The following is a 21,140-nucleotide window of genomic DNA, read 5'->3' on the forward strand; positions in this document are numbered from 1 at the left end:
CTTTGTGAAATCCCGACAGTAAAGCCATCGGAAGTGCCAACAGTGTGGAATGAGAAAGTCCAGAAGGTAGCTGGAAAATCAGAGGTGTGTTGATGGGAAGGAGATGAGTGTATTCAGTATGGAAGTCTGAGAAAAGGTCATTTGATTTATAAAGGATATAATTGGCAACCTTAAAAAATGCCGTTTAGGTATAGTTACAGCAGTAGAAGTCAACTGAACGGAATTAGGCAGAAAACGGATAAAATAAAATCAATACACTAGTCTTATGAGTTTGTCAGTGAAACAAGAAAAACAGTATTATAGCAATAGAGGGCTCAATAGGAATAAGTGAAGATTTTTTTTCAAGTCAGGTAGATCTCCACCTTTGAGAAAGAGGATCTAGAGATTTTTTCCTCTAATAATGGATGTGGTGTTATGATCCTTTTGTAGAAATGGACATAGATTATGACAAAGGTACTTATTGTGAAGATAGACATCTACAAAGACAGTAAGTGCTTAAAAATCTAAATATGGACAATAAATGAAAAACAAGATTTCTAACTATATATTTTCTTCCATATTTCTGAAAAAACAGTCTGAGATGAAAAATAGATGGAGTATTTTTGGTCTAGGAGATTAATTCTATTGGAGTTGTCTTAGAAAGAAGTGGTTGTTTCTGTCACTACCACAAAGAATAAACGAACACAAACAAATTTTTATGTTATCTGTTGTTCCATATAATGCCTTTAGAAACTAACCTTTCAACCTTTAACAACAGCCACTGCTTTTGTTACTGCCGTTTCAGTAAAACACTGAAGCATGAAAGTGATCTCATCTCATTTCCTGCCGGGCCTGCACTTTCCCAGCCCTAAAGTAACAAAAAAGCACAGGCCACAAAAAAACAAAAACAAACACAAACTTAAACAGTTTTCCTGAAATACTAACGACTCTCCTTGCTTTGCTTGCACGTGGTTTAACTTAATTCAAACGCAGGCTGTATCACAAAGGCTGCTTAATAAGTTACTTAGAATTATGGGGTTATTTAAAAAAAAAAACACAGATTTCACATCACATTTTCATTTGTTATTAAAATTCGCCATCCTGCATCTTTAAGGGTTACCCTCTCATTTACCATTTTGTATTTTTGTGTGTGTGTCCTCCACTATGGCACTTGGTGTCTTGAACATCATACTTTGCACACAATGGGCACCTTGGGTAGATCACACTCTGGCACTTTGTGTGCCGGACGTCATACTTTGCACGCAATGGGCACCTAGGGTAGATCCTGTAATCCAGCGTGTGCAGCCTGCCTTAAGGCAGTCACAAAGTCCTTGCTACAGCAAATAGTTACAGAGCTTCTACTGGGGGTGAAGCCTCTTAAAATTGTCAAGTACTGTAAAGAACCGAGAGGTTTTTGAAGGCAATGACAGTGTTTTTCAGCATGTTATCTCCAGCACCTGATTCAGTTCTGGTACACAGTAGATACTCAGTAATGCTGAATGAATGAAAACCGGCTCGGTAGGGACTTTAAATTCAACGCTGTTCTGCAGCTCTAGCCTCCGAGTGCCACTCAGCGGCAGAGGCCAGTGGGCGTGGTTTCTGCAAGATGACAGGGAGCTGTTCATTCTAATTTCACGAACACTACAACTCTATGCTCCAATATCCGTGCTTTTTCTCCAAACAAAAAATTGCAGATACGCTGCGGCTCCGCAAGGAGCCCCTCACGGCACGTACGACCTTCCCTCAGCCGGCGCGGCGCGGAGAGGATCATGCTCCCGACACGCCCTGCGGCTGCGCCTGAATGATCCTGAAGGGGTCGCTGTTCCCGCGATAACCTCCATAAAGGCTCCGCCCCACGGCGGCGCTCGCTTCCTCTCTCGGGGCTGCCGACCCAGAGGGCCGGAACGCCAGCACGCCAACCTGTGTGTTTCCTGCTCGCCCTCTGGGGCCAACGCCAACGACAGCGGCACTTCGACCCTAGCACGGGCGGGCGCGTGGCCAGCTGAGAGGCGCTGGTTGTCTTGCCTCGCCGCACCCTCTCTCTCCCACTTGACGGAAACAACAGCTGCGGCAGCGGGGCTGGCGCCGCCTCCCTCCACTTACCACGTCTGCCCCCACGGGTCACGCCCGGTGCCTCTGCCTGGCCTTGGCGCCTCCGCCTACCCGCTAGGTCAGCCGGCAGCTCCGCCCGGCTGCCGCCCAGGATGAACATTATGGACTTCAACGTGAAGAAGTTGGCGGCCGACGCCGGCACTTTCCTCAGTCGTGCCGTGCAGGTACTGCGGTGGGAGACGGTGGGAGACGGGGGACGGCGCCTCGGAGGCCAATGAGGGAATGCTGGAGTGCGCAGCCCGAGGCGGCTGCGCCCTCCGCTCCCGGCCTCGCCGACGGCACGGCAGGCCTGCTGCGGCTGGAGGCCCGGGCGGTGGTCGCGGCCTGGTGCCCCTCTGGGCCTGGCGGCTGTTTTCTGTGCCCTTCCTGGCCAACCACTGCAGCCCGGAAAGTGTGGCGGGGTGGGGACGGGGCCCGGAGCGCCCTCCCGTCTCTGGTCTCTGGAGGACACCTTGAGTTCGGCCTCGAGCCGAGGCACACACAGCACCTCCCGCTTTCCTGACCCCACGACGTGGGTGCTTTTGTGACCTCCCTCCGGGGGCGGCGGAGGCCTGGAGAGGCCGGCCGGGTAACTGAGAGGCAGACGATTCCTGCACCACCCCCACCCTTTCCTTTCCTGTCTCTCACCCTCCCCGCGGAGTCTTCGAAGGAAGTCTCCTTTTCCTGCCCCTCAGCCCCGCGAGCTGCCCGCACGGTTCCCTCCAGCCCCTCTCTCCCCCGGAAAGGACGGCCGCTGGGCTTGGCAGTCCGCGGAGAAATGGAGCTCGCCAGTTGGCATCAGACTTTGCTAAGGCCGCGAGAAACCTGGAGTTCGGGGGTTCCCACACATTCTCAAAAATGGGAAGTACCAGCTGTAGGGCAAGGAGAGAGAAGGGAGTGATTCACGTAGTGCCTGTGGTCAGACTGGGGTGTTTCAAATACATTTTAAGGGGAAAAGTGAACCATCTCGGGTACTCCTCAATCAAGGAAGTGTCAGTCCTAGGAACTTGGACGCTTTTCTAGTCATTACCCACGTTATTGCCAACTCGGTTAAGTCTCTGAAGAGATGTAAATTTCACCCACAACATGGGTTATAAACAGTCTGGTGTTTAAGTTAATGACAGGCACAGTAACAACAACATGCTCTTTTGTAAAGAGAAAACAAAAATAGTTTTCTAATAAGCACACTAAATTGATACTGAAACGGAAAGCAGTTGTATTACTTGACTACTTTTCTTTATCCCAATTTTATTGGCATAGTCTATCTTACATTACACTATTCTTGGCAAAAGAATGGTCGAACTAGAACAAGGTAATAGCTGCCTCTATTGTGAAGAAAACTGTGTCAAACGTTTTGCTAGACATTTGACAGACTGTCTCCAGTCCTTGCTGTAATTTTGCCAGGTAGATGTTACTAACCCCCTTTGTATACGAGGAGGCAGCCTCAGAGAGGTGAGTAACTTGCTTAACTTGCATGGCTAGTCAACAGCAAGTGCTGTCTGACCTGCTACTTATTACAAGCTACTTGTCTCTTCCCGGATAAGCATTTCAATTTTAAGATATGTAGAATAGTAGAATATTACAGCCTAGAGAGGTTTAAAGATCATCTAGGACAACCTGAGCATTTCAATAACACTTAGGCAAGTAACACATAAGAGGTGGGAAATTCCTTGTAGGTCTTTATTTCCAAGTTCCAAAATCTGCATGGTGAGTAATAAGGTAGCTGCCTTAACCCTCTTCTCCCCTTCCTCCACTAATATATAAGATATATTATAAAGACATTGAATCTTATAGTTAAAATAATATTTAAATTTAAATTAGCCTACTTCTAGTTCAAAGACAAGGTGCAAGAAGAATGAGTGAGTGAAGGTCTGAAATGAATTTTGATTTGTGAGACTTAATGTTGACTGCAAAAGAGACAGAGACTTTGGTATTGTTGGTCTTGTTTCAGTGCTGAGTCCCTATGATTCTATATGCGAATGCAGACTTGACCCTATATCATGCCAGTCTTTTCAATACAGTTAGATATATTTTCAGGGACATAATCCGCATTGCTTAAATAGGACACATACTAGAATTTGATTCAAATTGTCAGTAGACTCAATTTTAAAAATCTGTCAGAGCTCTCAAAAGGTGTACTGTTTTTCAGATGAATTTTAATTACTGAGTGTTTCAAAATCTTTAGGAAAGTGTTTTAAAATTCTGATCTAATCTGTTAGCTATCAAATAATTTTCAGTCTTAAATACTGAAAAGTGTCTACTCCATGACTGCCTGGTAATACTGTTTTGAACACTGGTGATACAGCAATAAGTAAAATCAAGAAAACATCTCCCAGAGCTTACAATCTAGTAGAAGAGGACTAACTAGTAAATATAGGTGATGATGGAGAAAAAGGTCAGCAAGGATGGGTTAATGGCAGAAGTGGTGGTGTTGCCATATTGTACAGGCATGATGGGCAGGGCAAGCCTTTCTAATAGGATCAAATTCAAAGAGGTCTCAAGGAAGTGACAGTTCCCAGTTTTTTGAAGAAAAAGCATTTTAGGCATAGGGAGCTAGTGCAAAGAATGAAGTTGTAGGGGGTACTAGGGAGACCAGTTAGGGAGCTGTGGACATAGCACAGGCAAAAATACAAAGTGATGTGACTTAAGAAGAGTGATAGCAGGGAAGTTGAGAATCTATCCAGTATTGCTTGTTAGATTGACTTTGAACTATGAGAGAGAAATGAGTCAAGGATGACTCCACTGTTTTGGCTTGAGCCATTTACTAAGAAAGGAAATATTTCAGGAGGAGCAGGCTCCTTTAATGTGCCTTTTAAGTTTGTGTCTGTTAGACATACATTCTGAAGTATGTATGTATCAACTATATCATGTCTGAGAATTGCTGTAAAATATATCAGAAGTAAAAAGGGAGATAGTTAAAATAGCATTGGCAGAATGTTGGTAGTTTGAAACTGGGTTATGGGTTCATGAGGTTTCATTATACTAGTATACTTTTGTGTATATTTGACATTTTCTACAATACTTTTAAAACATATATAAGAAAAAAAGATGATTCCAAATTTGTAGCATATGAAATTTGGAATGCTGTAATTTTCAGCAAAACACTGCCCTTTTTTTTTCTTTTTTTTTTTTTTTTTTTCAGTATTTAGCCAGTAACTGAATTCCTACTCTGAATGGAGTTGACATCAGTATAGTGCCAAAGTGCCAAGGTTCATGCTAAGAATAGAGTAAAAGCTATGTATGCCAGTTACTCATAAGTAATAAGAATAGTAGGAATGGAACTCAGCATTCACATTTGTACCTTAAGGAATAAGGCATTCTCTGGTTGGCCAACGGCCATACATTTTTTTCTTTCATTTTACTTAAAAATTTTTTAAGTAAAAATTGAATATGTCCCCTGTTTAAAAAAAAAAAAAAATTAAACTATTAAAGCATATAAATGGGTTTCATCACTCCATTCTAACCCCTGTAAAATTTGTTTATGTGCCTTGATACTTTTAAAAAGTATGTTATGGTAAAATGTATAAATGGACATATTTATTCCTTAAAAGTGCATTTGGGTGGTTTTGTTGTTCATAACTCCCTCAAAACAAGAGAATACAAGAGCATAGGGGTTATTTACCTTTAATCAATTGTTACTTTTATTAGTTTCTTAAAAACCTCTTATTAGTTCATGGAATATGTCTTTTCAGTCCTTAGTTGAGCATTAAATATTCCCTTCTGGTCTTGTCTTTTCTCTCACTCATATATAAATACTAATCCTATCAAACTATTCTTTAATTTCAAAAATACCTTGTACTTTTCTAACTTTAGATTTTTGTTCATAAGTTAACCTCATCTTGAATGCCCTCTACTGCCTCTCTGTGTAGATCTTTCTTGCTCTTAAAATAATACTTCAAGTCCATCTCAGACACCAGGCGATGATGGTATGAAATCCTGTGTCACTTATCAATTCCATATGTGGCATTTTTCTCCTAATGAACTGTTACGTAAGATGCCTTGGAGCTCTAAAATTCTGTTACTCTATGTCTAACAAATCGACTATGTTTCTTTCATATTCCCTCTTCACAACATCCAACACGGTTCTTTTAAATATTTGTATATCACTTTTGCCAAGCAAGGTAGTAACCATAAATTATATCTGCTAACCTTGAAGTTGATTAATGCCAGTCTAAAATATTCAACTTATATTTATTGAGTACTTCCTCGGGTGCTTGGAGGTTTAATTTGACTTTCTAACATTTCCCTTGAACTGACTACTGAAGTTACACTATGAACTTCATGACTACAAGCTATTTTCTGAGGTGGGGGGGAAAGTCTACAAAATTTAGTCACAAGCTTGGCCTTGATCTCCCACTTACTTTAGCAAGTGTTAATGGTGTGTCTAAGCAGTAGATGAAAAGATGAATATGATGCTTCCCTCAACCAGCTCCTGTCAGGTGCTATTTGGATGGAATTTCAACTCGGCCAAATACTTTCTCTCAAGCCCTTCTGAAATTGTATTTCCTTTATAGAATTTAAACTGCAAATAACTTCACCATGTCTCTCAAATTCTGATAAGTAATTACTGTCACGTTCAAAGTCCATACATTTACTCATTATGATAAAACTCTGTATTTAGTGTTACCCAAAACTGTGTTCACATCCTTTGGTGCTTTGGGGTTAACTTAATAGACTATTAGATAGAAGATAGTTTGTTAACCTGATGTTAAAATAATTATGCATGAGCTCAGAACAGTGGGCCTCAGTCTTAGCTGCACTTAAAATTACCTGAGGAATCTCTACAGGCCAAGCCGAAGACCAGTTAAGTGAGAATGCTTGGGGTTGAATTTGGTATCAGTGTTTTTGAAAGCTCCCCCAAGTAATTCCAAAGAGCAGCCAAAGAGTACTAGCTGAGGCTAATCTACTTTACAGTTTACTAATACATTATATTCAGAATTTGTTAACATTTTTCCCCAAGAAGTTTGTTACTTTAAAAATATTACTTTACTAAAGAGATGATGGCTAGAGTCTATATGAAATAGAGGTCTTTGATCACACAGCCTTTTTATTTGTCATCGTTCTTTCTTTCTAGTAAAACAGGATAGAGAATCCAGGCTTCTTATATCATACGCAGTTTACATACTTGTCCTTTAGTAAGGGAGTACAGTGCCTGGAAAAATGTGGCTGACTCAAAGACAGTCCTTTCCTTAAAGCAATGTTTAGAGAAAATATATAAAGATAGAGGATTAACTTTCTATTCTCATGTCATTTTCTTGTATTAGTAATGAAATATTATGAAAAAGATTTTATTAAACGGTACTGCTATATATTCATTAAAATACATGCTTAAAATCAATTGTAGTTTGTGATTAACAACCATTATCATCAAGAGACTACAAAGCCAGTAATGATTTTGAACAGAAAGATGTTGGAAACTAAAATTTTTAAGGATAAAGCTAAAAAATTCTGGTAATTTGTAAAGGAATTTTTTTTAATTAGATTTTTTGTCCTGAAAATGGTGCCATTATGATAATTTTATGTTGGTCTTAGGCAGTATTGTAAGATCATAAAAGCATTGAGAGCAAGAACCATGTCATATAATGACTGTATATCTCACATACAGAAGAAGAAAATACATACTATATTCTCCATAAAAATTTTTATTAATAATCTGATCCTCTTTAATGTATTTACTATAGTTCACCATTTTGTGCAGTAGATACATTCTTAGAAATGTTTAGAGAAAAATATTTAATATTGTACTATTTTGTTATCTTAATATGTCATATCTTCTGATTAATAATTAGAAAAATTCTTAAGCCCCACAATAATAAAATCATGGGAATTATTAACCCTTTTACAATTACATATTTAAATGATAATTTAAATTTATAATTTCAGCTTAAATGTATGATACCATTAGCAATATGCTTATGTCTCCCTCCACCCTTTTTTTTGTTTGTTTATTCTACATAGGGTTAAGGTTACCGTAATTTGATGATTATCGACAATCATGTTGAAGCAGAGGTAGACTGCTTCCTACACAGGGGCAAGGAAGCACAGAATATGTTTGGATAATGGTGATAGAAAGTATTAATTTAAAGTACTGCACAGGTAGTATAGTATAATAAGACTATGATTCAAACAGATGTGAGATCAATCTCAACATTGACACCTGAGGCAAAATGTTAAACAGTTTTGATCCTCAATTTCTTCATCACTGAAATTATGATTCTTATCTAATGATTTTTTGAGTGTTTGTTATAAAATGCACAGCTTAGTATATGGCACTTTCTAATAACATATTAAGTTCTGACACTTTTATATACTAAGACGTATGAAAAAGTTCTTGTAAATGATCTTATTGAGAAAAATATATTTTAAAACAAATTAGAGGATAAAATGACCATATATAATGTCCTGAAATATGAAGCAGATGTAGTTAGAGTTTTAAAAATGCAAAAAAAAATCAGATGGAATGTATTACTGGTACTTAAATACATTGCTCATGTGGACCTCTCTCTGGAACTGCTACTTTATAAACAGTTTCTGTAATCAGACTCTATTTCACTCCTGGCTTAAGCATTCCTTATATTGTTTTTTGTTTTTGTTTTTTACCCTTGTGAATTAAAATAGTAAAAAAACCTACTCACTATGTTTATAGAATCTTACTTTGTAAGTCCACATATTTTCTTTGTTTCTTGCTCAGACTCATCATACAAATCAGTGACTTATTGCGAATACTCATCTTTGCTCTATTATACATTTACCTTAAATAAATAAAAATTACTTAATTAGGGAAACCTGTAAGATAGTGTCATGAATATCACAAAGAAATATTAAATAATTAAGCAAACAGGCCTTTGACCTGAAGATTGAAAAGTTTTGTTTTCCAGCCCTATCCAGTTGGTTAAAGTGTCGTGCCCTAGACTGAGGGGTCGAGGGTTCAATTCCCTGTTGGGGCACATACCAGGTTGCAGGTTTCATCCCTGGTCGGGGAGCATATAAGAAGGCAGCTGATCAATGTTTCTCACTCACATCAGTGTTTCCCTCTCTCTCCTCCCGCCCCCTTTCCTCTTTCTATAAAAAGGCAAAAAAAAAATATGTCCTCAGGTGACATTTAACAAAATACAAATATCTTGTCTTACAGATAATAAACTTTTCTAATTATTGGTTCTCTGGAATATTATTGGGAACAAACTTGCCCTGAAACCTAACCTGTATCAGATAAACTTAATAACTATTTCTTAAGTCATTATTAATAAACATTTTTAGTAATTTCTAGCCCATTTAATTCCAGTGTGTTTCTAGAAACATCTATTAAAGTTTAACATCATTTTATGAACTGAAAAAAATAGGTCTGCAGGTTCATAATGTTCGGATAATGTTTTTCATTTAGCTCTCCCATAACAGAGACCATGTCTTCTAGTTCTTAGCAGAATATCTTGCACAAAGGTTGACCTAATAAATATTGATGTTGTATTCATCTGTTCTTGGTTATTTAATAAAAATTAAGAACTCCTACCAAAAAATATTTTGTATGCATAAAAGTGGTGCTAAAGATACTCTAGAAATGCAACTGGAAGATAAATCATCAGAGGACTCTATACTGTTCCCTTGGTTCATTCTATCTCAAGTCAGTTGTTACCTGCTCAGAGAGGCTACTTTTCCCTACCATTCATATCTCTCAAACTCCCGCACCCTTTTCCAGGCCCAAGTTGTCTATCCCTCTGCTTTTGAAGGCTTCCTATTCTCCTGCTCTTCCCTCTCTGCAGAATTCTTCCTTCCTGAACTATACTTGAATTCATTAATTCAAGCAGTTAATCATTCAGTAACTCACTCAAGAAACACCTATGTTGGTCCTCTCTCCACCTTCTTTTTACCTTTGTATCCTTATTATCAAAGTATTTACTTGTTTATTGTCTGTCTTCCCCATTAAAATGTAAACTTCCTAAGAGCAGAAACCTTGCCTGCTTTTTTGGCTACGAAACCCATGAGCTAAGAATAGTGCCTAGCACATATACATGGGTGCTTAATAAATATGTTATGTGTTGAAGAAATTAATGCAATAAACAGATAGATATACTTGTTTATTAAGGTGATAAATGAAAATTGTTCTCCTGGTAGGTCATCCTTTATAAATAATGTCCTGGGTGTATTCTCTTTTTTTCCTTCCTATTGGTTTGCTCTATCAGGGAAATCTAATTAACCATTGGAGATAGACTTTGAACATGTAAAATTCTAATCTGTACTTCTGTAAGAGGTGTATTGCTTAGAATCTCAGGGATCTGTAGAGAAGATTAGAGTTCTCTCTTAAGAATGAGGTCACATAGTTACCCAAATGACCATGGGGTCAGGTTTTGATCTTTTGCCCAGTGCCTCTCCTATACTCAGTTCCAGTACACTGCAAGTTTATGGGCTTAGGGAATATCTTTGGAACTGCTCTTCTCAGTCCCACCCATTGGGTCAGAGTTTGGCTACAGTCTAGTCTCAAAAAGACCTAAGACTACAAAAACCAGTAAAGCTGTTATTTCTAGCCCCTGAACAAGACCTTTTGGTGGAGGTTGTAAGCAGAAATCTAAAAGTTACATTCTAGGGGACCTATCAGCTGAAAATGCTGTAATAATCTGTTGAAAGTCTTAGACCAAAAACAAGAGTGCTGGGAGAAACATAATAAAACTCAGAAAAGTGGAGCAGCAGGAGATACTTTAAGAAATGAGAGGGGGAAGAAAAGCAAGGTGAATATTATGTTTCGTTAGCCAGAAATGAGTCATGTTAATGAGCACAAAATTAGTGCTGATGATATACCTGTGTTATGGTGGGGGAAATCCACATATTCTAGAAAAAAATTATGCACAATAAGCAGCCTGAGTCATCACTTCTAGTATTAAAAGTATCTAGAAGTCTCCATAAAATGTACACGGAAGTCTTTTTACTTCTTTGTTACTGTGTGGGGCAGTGCTGCCTCTCCTCAAAAACCATCACAAGATAATATACATTGAATATATTTAACAACACTTTATGATCTTTAAAAGATGCCTCTATAGTATGATTAGGATATATTCCAAAAATTAGTTTGTAAATCAATTGCTGGAACATATCCTGACAAGACAACTTAAATGATAGTTTCCTAGAACATCTCATAAAAGCCCATCCATCTAGGTGTGATTAAAGTGCCAATAATACAAAGCCATGTTAAACGTAAATAGCCCTTTTAAAATTCAACATAATAATTACCAGGCACTGAACAAAGTGATTTACATACATATTCTTAATTAATTCTCAAAGCACTCTTTAAGATACATATTGTCTCTTATGATCGAGGATACCTAAGGAAAAAAAGCTTGCTCGGGTCACACAGCATTGCAACCAGGATATGAATTCAGATCCAGCTGACTCAAAGCCCTTACTACTTTTATAAGTAAGAAATATTTGAATACTTTGTATACCAGACAGTGTGCTAGATTTTCTATAGAATTCACACCATATATCTTAGCAGAACTAAGGATATGTATCAACTATAAGATAGGATCATAATAAGTGCTACAAAAGAGGTAGAGATAAGGATAGATTACCATGAGGGCAAAAAAGGTAGCATTCATATGCAATGGTTTACAAACAGTTGTGTGTGTGGCTGGAATTGTTTGGGTTTGAGTTTCTTTTTATGTCTTTTGATATAAGTTCCTAAAATGTATTTGAGGTATATTTAATTTTTTTTTTTAATAATCAATAACAGTTCACAGAAGAAAAGCTTGGCCAGGCAGAGAAGACAGAATTGGATGCTCACTTAGAGAACCTCCTTAGCAAAGCTGAATGTACCAAAATATGGACAGAAAAAATACTGAAACAAACTGAAGTGTTATTGCAGCCAAATCCAAGTAAGAAACATTTTACCTTTTGTCTACCTTATTGACTAATAATATTAAAAGGTATTGTTAGGTTTTTTAATGTTTAAAAAAAGTTTTCATTGCTATTAGAAAACAGACTTTTTGATTTGTGGCTTTGAGACTTATGATTATTTTTTACATGCCTTGGTGAATAAGAGAGTGATAAACCCTTCTTTGTGTATCCTTTAATAAATTGACAAATACTGGTTTTGGAGGCCTTTGTAGAATCCTTGAAAACTCAATATAAGGGAATGACTTTTTGAATTTTAAGAGTTACGAAAGGCTATGGAAATAAATTAATCTTCTTCATCCAAGAGAGAATTATCCCTAAATAATTAAAGGAAAATTTATAGAAAGTTAAATAGTTACCAATTATTTATGTTTGTTATGTTTTTACATAAATTATTCCATTTGATTTTCTGACAACTCTAAGGTTTTTCAGATCACCCAACTAAATAACGTTTTAAATCAGGTGCACAATAATTTTTTATTAATTGAAACTCACAAGTTAGCATTTTGTCCTATGTAGCATAACTAATTAGAAGAGGAACTTGAACTAGAACCAAGTGTATTGACACCCAGTCTTTTCACTGTCGGCTTTCCATAATCAAAACTGAAAGACAAAGGCAACAATGCATGCTTTCCTTCCCCATTCCTCCAGTGTTATTATGACCATGTTGTCAGTGCCATAGACTTACTTTTAGATACTAACTTAGAATTCCAATTTTGTTTCTGTTACTTAAAACTCAGGCACTATACAAACTATTAGTAATGTGCAGTTCTATTTAAATTGTGTTGACTTCTTACACTCAGCCTTTTACTCTTTGACTCCTGGTCTTTGGATACCATGTGGTATTTGTTATTCATTTAAGGCTACTTAAATTATATACCATAGTATCTTAAAAAAAGAAAAGTAATAAACCGTTTTCCTCTTGTTCCTTGCTCTATCCAGGGTTCTTCACATATACGTATAGTCTGTTCTAAAACATGCTTTCCAAAATGGCAAATAAATTCACAAACAACTGGTACACGGGAATGGTGTCAGTATAAAGAAATTACAATGGCTTATAAATACCATTTTATATTAGTGTTTTAAGTCAGAAGTAGTAACAGAATTCTTTCCGTTTTTTGATTGTGCTCTGGTTACAAAGGTACTTAGATTTTGTGTTGACAAACCCAACTCTTCCTGTAAGCCCTGTCATTTTTAGTGTGTGATTTTTCAGAATGTACAGTTTTTCAGAAACATTACTGAATTATATCAAAATTATCTACATATTTTTAGTACTTTTGAAATGAAACATTTATTTAAAATATACTAAATGTCTTATTAACTAAATGAAATCAACATGAGATTTATACTTTTGACCAAATAGGTAGAAAGCAACAAAGCTAAGCATTACTCTCACAGTCAGAAAATGAAATTCTGAAATTTAGGTAACATCTTCTAAATGATTAGTTTTGAAATGACACTTCGGTTTTAACTAAATTAATGGTTTTTAAATTCCTGCTTTAAACTCTTCTGATGCTGCGCCAGTGTCTACCACAAAAGCAAATATTGTCCCAACAGCCTATTTTATGTTTTTATAATTAAAACTTTTCGCCAACTCCTAAAATGTTTCTCTATTGGTTCAACTCTTTTCTGAAGTTTCAGTGCACTGTGTAAAACTTCCACTTGTGGAGGAGTTATATGACATGCTTAAAAGGGACATATTTAACTTCTTGAATTATAATTTTAATTTATGAGGTCTATGTAGAAGGTATACAGCCATGTAACATGAAAAATAGAGACAGTTATTGAAGAAGATACCAGAAACATTGTACATAGGACAAAGATACCTAATCCCTTTCAGAGTAGGCACGTTGGGACCTCACACAGTTCTCCTAATTGCCATCAGCTACCCCATCACATTTGCATAAATCTCATCGATGGTCTGAATTCTCTTCCCTTTTTAGGGTGATTTTAGTTTTGGGAAAAGCCAGAAGTTGCAAGGCACCAAAATGGGCTGTAGGGGGGGTGCTGAGTCACCTGGGTGATTTGATGTTTTGCCAAAAATCAAACTGCACCAGCCATGAATCACAAGCAGGTGCATTGTCGTAGAAGCTCCCAGTCACCAGTTGCCCAAAGCTGTGGCCTTGTGAATCATCCAGATAGTTTCCACGGAGGAATGTTCAAGCTTAACACAAAATTTGATGCAGATTCCTTGCTTTACTTGCTCAGTTTTGAATGCAACAGCCACACAGTACACATGCTCACTCAACAGCGTCTACCGCACCCACTGACTAGTACAGTGAGGTTGTCATTGTTCACACATGCACATTCCAGTCCACTCTCCTTGGCTGCCAGGTTACATCGATGTTGCACAAACCATTCCTGTTATATTAACATGGCTGGACTTTTTCCAGACAGACCTTGTATATTTATATTTAATCATTGTTTCTGGAAATTTGGACTTTTTCTTATTTGTCTCTGTCAGGCAGCAATGTAAATGTGAATTTCTTGAATATTACACTAAAATGTTTATTCATATTTTTTCCTTTCATTTATACTGATGTTCAATAATTGCTTTTAACCTTTGTCTTGTATTTTAAGCTTATTTTTAATGGTGAAATCTTTTGAGTGAATACATGCTCAGAGATATCTATATATGTATATACTTTAAATATAATTAAATAAAATTAAGCCAAGGCATCATATTACTGATCTCTGTAGACTGTTCCAAGCATGGATTACTCTGTTCTTAAACCCCACGCCTATATTTAGACTGTAGGAGGGAGAGAGAGATTTTTGAAAAAACAAAAGCCCAAAAAAGGTGTCAGAAGTATGACTTTTTGGTTCTTCTAGGTATCTTATATCCATATTTTCATAGTTGGAAATCCCTGCTTTTCAAATTATAATATAAACATATATTCAAAATTAAGTCGTGGACATTATATGAATAGGGCAAAGGCAACTTCACTAGATATTAAGTGAATACTAACCCTTTTTTGGAACTTAAAATCCCATAAAATGCTCATATTTTATTTTATTTTAAAATATTTTCATTCAAAAATATTTTTAAATTTCTAAGATAGTAATCTCTGAGCTATATAATACTATAAATATAAATAAAAAATTATATATTAGATAAGTCCTTAAAAGCATGCTAATTTCACATTAATTTTACAGGGTGATAAATGAGTATTAGTGGAACAAACAGTCTATTAAATAGTATTGCTTTTTTGAAATCATTGGTAATTTTAAACCTTTCTTGTAGATGCCAGGATAGAAGAATTTGTTTATGAGAAACTGGATAGAAAAGCTCCAAGTCGTGTGAACAACCCAGAACTTTTGGGACAATATATGATTGATGCAGGGACTGAGTTTGGCCCGGGAACAGCTTATGGTAAGCAAGAGGCAAAAAGTCTAACAAATATCTTTACTTTTAGATTTTTACTATTTAAAGACATCATTAACATTTATCTAATATTAGTGGAATCACTTTTAATTTCAAATTTTTTATGCTAAAATTTTGGATGAAGTGCGAATTACCAATTATAAGTAAGTATGTACACTTCAAATAATATGTAATACATTTAAGGACATATTGTTCTGAGATTTCATATTTTTTTAGGTCTAAAAAGTTAAATAAATTCTTAATTGTACTCCCATTGAGTCTTGCAACACCTCTGTTTTAGTACTTAAAATATATTGCAGTTTTTGTTGACATATGATTCCTCTATTTTTTTTAAGCTTTCTTGAGGGTTTATTTATTTCTATAGAAAAGTACCTGGCACATAGTAAGTGAACAAATCACTAGCTCTGTTGGTGTAAGGTTTCGGAATACCCCCAAACCTTACCAGTATCTTGGTAAGGGCTAGGTTGGGATTCCTGACAGAGCACAAGTATGCCCAGGTGACATCCTTGAGAATTCAGAGCTTCAGTGCACTGCGAGTGTTCCAGCTGCATAACTCAATGAACTGTCTTAATATTGTCATTAATATGAAAATGTAAACAGTGGTTATCTCTAGATGTTTGGGTTGCATTTTATTTCTATTTTCTTCATATAATTTTTTTATAATCATGTTTTGCAGTTTGTACAGCTTTGTTAGTTGTTATACTGTCTTTTTAAATTTATAACTCTGAAACTCAAAGTTTTACACCATTATCCTTCAAATACAATTTTCTCAGAACATAAGGCTATTTTAGATTTCTGTAGCTTTTTTCCTATTGTTCATATCCAATAATTCTCTTTATTAAGACTTCTGCAAGAAATTGGTCCTTAAATGAATACGAAATGATAAGTAAATTAAATGATTTTCTATATATAGTCCTGACTTATGAAATAACTCATATATTCTGAAACTAAATGAACTTAAACTTTAGTAGTTCACTTACCAAAAGGAAATAATCTCAGTACTGTGTAATGAATGCCATTTCATCTATTGACTGGCTTTTAGATGTACAACGTAAAATTTTTTACATAGGTTCCACAAAATATAATTTTTTCAGAAGTTGAAAAATACTTATAATTTCTATAGTTGTGTTTCTAAATTTTAGCTAGTAAGTTTAGAAAAACTTTATACATTAAACAGATTTTTTATTGCCTGCTTGTGCCACAGTTAGATGCTGAAGTCATAAAAATATAAGAAGGAGATCTTGCCCTACCTGCACCAAATTGAAGGCCTAGTGTGGAGCATGACCATTTGAAAGGCTTCTAAAATTTTTCCTTTTTCAAGTCACTTAATCTGTGTGCATCTCAAATATTTCCATTGAATGTATCCTGATTGTTGGAATTGGACTTTGTGACTCTATTATTAATTGATAATAAGCTAACAATTGTGTATTCTAGGCATTGGGCTAAGCATTATCAGTCTTATTTCAGTAAATCCTCACTTTATATTCTATTTATAATGTAAATTATGTTATCTGCATTTTAATGATAAGGAAACTGAGTATTAGAGAGGTTACATAATCCATGAGTGATCACACAGCTGGTAATTCAAATGTAGATCTGTATCCAGAAATTGAGCTCTTAAGTACTGCTTTCTATTACCTTTTAATATTATTACCTTTCTTACCAGGCAGATCTAATCTCATTCTAACATGAAGGAATTAAGATCCACCAAACTAAAGTGTATTAGAGAGAACTGGGAGATCTTGGTTTTGTAGTTCCCTTTTCTTTCACTCTTTTCCACAGTACTGTCTGTCAAAACATGGATTTTTCTTAACTTAAAATACAAATATATACTGTTATTTACAGATACTTGAGATTAGTGCATAAATATTGAAACAGAAGTCAAATTTTGATTTGATCTACTTATTATATTTTAAGCATTATACTTTTATAAATATATTTATACTATTTGAGCTGTGACTGTACATACTTTTTAGTGTACCCGTTGTATTTTGTCCCACTGGTAGAACTAGTACAGTTAAATCTTAAATTCACTTTTAAAATAAAGCTGCCTTAACTACAGTTGATTTTTATTAAGTAAACAAGTGACAACTATAAAGCAGATCAAATTGCTGATCTATTGTACTTAACATGATTCTGTTTTCTGACATTACCAGACAATGGTGAAGAAAAACTTTTTTCCTTTGCAGGTAATGCTCTTATTAAATGTGGAGAAACACAAAAACGAATTGGAACCGCAGACAGAGAGCTGATTCAAACATCAGCTTTAAATTTTCTCACTCCTTTAAGAAACTTTATAGAAGGAGACTACAAAACTATTGCTGTGAGTTGAAAAGTGTTTCCATTTTTGTAAAATTTAGATATATATTTACAGTTTTTAATGAATAATTTGCCATCTTCATGACTGTATAGATGTCACAGATTAGAAAATTTAAACAATCTAACGAAGTTTATATAAAACAGAACACAAACTAAGCAGAACAAAGGACTGTTGATAATATGGACTCCTTTTTTGTGTCCCCCTAGTGTTATTGAGATACCCTTACATACATTCTTGTTTATTGCCAGCACTAAAATCTATCAGGAGAGGTTCCTGGAATGATTATAAAAATATAGCACAAAATATCACTGTCATATAGCCGTGTAACTATTTAAACTGGGAGCCAGAAACCTAATTATTAGAAACTATATTTCTGGCTATTAGACTTCCTTCTGTTATTTTTCAGTTTAATTTGTTTTTTAAGTGATGGAGAATGGAGATTTAGGAGGATATTTTATTCTAATTTTATTGCAAGACTACTCTATTTTAAATCCTAAGCCAAACTTTGTAAATTTCTTACTACAAAATATTACAGAAAATATGTTTACAATGAATTTGTGTCTGGGTAAAAGTATTTGGCCTGAGATAAAGGAAAAAATCACCAAGTTGAAATAATGATTTAAAAGATATTTGGTTGTCAGTTGAATGAAATTTGATAAATGAAATCTGTCTAAAAATTAATAAAACAAATTGCAGGCTTATGATCTTAACCTATTTTATAGAACCTTGGAGTTCCTGTGAGGAATTCTAAGACACCATACAAATGTCTGTTCATTATGTATCTATAAATTTAAAATTCCACTTAGGAGTAATAGAGTTGCTTTCAGTGCTGTGGCATATGTAATCATAAAGGGTATCAAGCAGCTTTACCCCAGGCCCATACTTCATCATAGGCACTTTCTAGATAGACTGTTAACAGTTTGAAAAGTTTTTTGGCTTGGGCACTAATATTTTGGGCTGAATAATTCTTTGTTGTGGTAACTACTGCATTGTGGGATGTTTAGCCACCACCCTGGCTTCTACCCAGTGGATGTTTGTAATATTTCTCCGCCAGTTGTGATAACCAATAAGATATTGCCAAGTGTTCCCTGAGGGGCAGAATTCCAAAACATTAAAATTAATATTCCTTTGTTTCTACTATCACCTGCTACCTTTCCCAGATATCAAAAATGTCTCTATTGTTTTAAAATTGAAAACAGTAAGAAAAGGGAGTCAGATACCCAAAATGGTCAATTAGGCCAATCTTGTATTATAGATCTTAGTTTATCAGATGATTCATATATTTAATGGAAAATAATACTTTAAATGAATATTCTTTTACCGGATTTTGACATCATTAGCCTTTATATTTTTCTTTCCTAAACTTACAGAAAGAAAGGAAGCTATTACAAAATAAGAGGCTGGATTTGGATGCTGCAAAAACTAGACTGAAAAAGGCAAAAGCTGCAGAAACGAGAGCTTCAGTAAGTAGTGTTTTTTTTATTTTAAAAAAAGGTTAATAACTTTCAGACTTGAAAAATATCTTACTAATATACCACACAAGTTACAATCTGTAAGACTAGAATATAACTTTAGGGTGTTATTTTTGTGTTTTTAAACAGACTTATCAGAACTGAATACATCCGAATCAGTGCAAAGTAGTCATCAAAAGACAATATATTTCAGTGATACTCCTGTTGCTAAAAAAAAAAAAACACCAAAATTAATAAGCTCCTTAAGATGTGTCATGTTACTTAAATATTCTGAGTCACCATAGATGGCAAATAGTTTTTTAGGAGCTAGATTTATTATATTTAAAATAGAAAAACAAATAGTAATTAAGATGAGAACGAATTAAGTTTGAGAATGCTTATCTGTGGCTTAAAAAGTAGATGTGAATTCCTTTCCACATGTAACTCAAACTGACTAAAGGAGTTGATACCAAGAATAGTTCCAAAAACATTCAAACAGTGGCACCATGAATTTACTGGTGGCTATTTTGAAGTGGAGGAAACCTATTTCGATAAATAAGTTCTGGTGTATTTTTCATAAAAACCACCTCAGATAAAATTGAGTGGGTATATCTTAAATATAGTAATTCAGTGATAATATGTGCATAAAACTTTCTTTAAAGGTTTTATTTATAAGCTGCTTACTTAATCTGACATTTATACTATTTAAATCTTTATTCCAAAGTTTGAAGAGATTAATCAGATATAAATTGGAACACCTTTAAGATAGTGCAATATAAACAAGTCTGAATTTATTAAAGGACCACTACTAATTTCATTCTTAATTTGAGCTAACAGATATGTTTTGTTAAGAGCTTGATATTCCCACTGCCTTCTGTTCCCAACTTATTACCATTACCACCATCAAGAATCATTGCCTTAGGGAGCATATTAGCACAATACTGCTACAAGTCTGTCACGGCTCTCTTGTTTGGGAAAGAAAAGGTTGAGACTTGGTTTTGAATAAAATTTTAAACTGATAACTTGATGTTGGACAGTGATGTCTTATGAGATTACCCCAATACCTTATATATGAGCAAAATATTCCCTTCTATACAGTTCCCCTTTTGGAGATCCTATATTAGTTATTGCAGGAGAAGAGCTCTCTTTGACAAGACATTAATTTCAAATTCACTGTCTATTTCTTCTCCGAATTATCCTGACATCATCATCAAGAACAGTCTAACTTTCTTAAACAGGCTTTTTGCAGAATCAGAACTTTAAAAATGAACCTGTAGTTAGCAAGATACCCAGGATATTTATTTCTAATTGCTAATAATAAATTTATATAGTAAAATATAAATTGGTTTTTAAGATACTAATTTTGTAATCAAAAAGTGCTAAGATAAATAAGGATCATTTGGAAATAAGTGTTTGAACTAGAACAGAATCTCTGTTCAAAATGCCTACATGTTCCCAGTGATGATTGTGAAATAAGAATACTGTTGTCAAGTGTCAGTACAAAACTTCCTTTAACAAATGCTCTTACAGGATAGCGATAATCTACATTTTTACCTGAAAATGTGCCAGATGATATAACAGTATACAAGTTCCTTTGATTATTCTAAATTATTTTACCACTACTGTTAAAATATGTAAGAACTAAAAATAATGGTAGACAAATTTTGAGAGATGTTGCCTTTTGATATATCCAAAGATCTTATCAGTTTTTCTGTGCTGCGTATTGTTGAGGACAAAATTTTAATTTATACACAGCTTTTCTAGAATTTATATATTGCATAAAATAAAATATAACTGTAGCCAGCTATTTAAAATCTTAGTTGAGGCAAAATTTACACTCCTGATTTTAGTGTGTTCTTTCCCTAGATAATCAACTTATTTTCTTCAAACTTTATAGTAGCAAATCTGAAATACTTTGGAAAGGAAAAGTCCTTTTTTAGTTTGTTATTATATAAATACTTGAAGCATGCTTTTATTTTGTGATTTTTTTATTTCATTTTTGTTTTTTAGAAATACAGAAAAATTAGAAACCACT

At 35.2% G+C, this 21,140-nt stretch overlaps 1 protein-coding gene across 4 annotated transcripts in view; it reads left to right on the forward strand.

Annotated features, from left to right (window-relative positions):
• Positions 1 to 1,819: 1,819 nt before the first annotated feature.
• The window catches only part of SH3GLB1 (SH3 domain containing GRB2 like, endophilin B1), a 32,641-nt gene continuing 13,320 nt past the window's right edge, over positions 1,820 to 21,140 (forward strand). For 2 of the 4 annotated variants that reach the window (XM_090269687.1, XM_090269688.1), the window contains exons 1-5: positions 1,820 to 2,255; positions 11,789 to 11,930; positions 15,194 to 15,322; positions 17,524 to 17,657; positions 19,025 to 19,117. In XM_090269687.1, the coding sequence (XP_090125813.1) occupies positions 2,184 to 2,255; positions 11,789 to 11,930; positions 15,194 to 15,322; positions 17,524 to 17,657; positions 19,025 to 19,117 (570 nt within the window). In that variant the 5' untranslated portion in view covers positions 1,820 to 2,183. The remainder of the gene's footprint in view (positions 2,256 to 11,788; positions 11,931 to 15,193; positions 15,323 to 17,523; positions 17,658 to 19,024; positions 19,118 to 21,140) is intronic. The other 2 variants (XM_090269685.1, XM_090269686.1) reach the window with 1 other exon arrangement.

This window comes from Furipterus horrens, unplaced genomic scaffold (genome assembly GCF_987537825.1).
Source record: "Furipterus horrens unplaced genomic scaffold, mFurHor1.1.pri manual_scaffold_3, whole genome shotgun sequence".
In the NCBI taxonomy this organism is placed as follows: Eukaryota; Metazoa; Chordata; class Mammalia; order Chiroptera; family Furipteridae; genus Furipterus; species Furipterus horrens.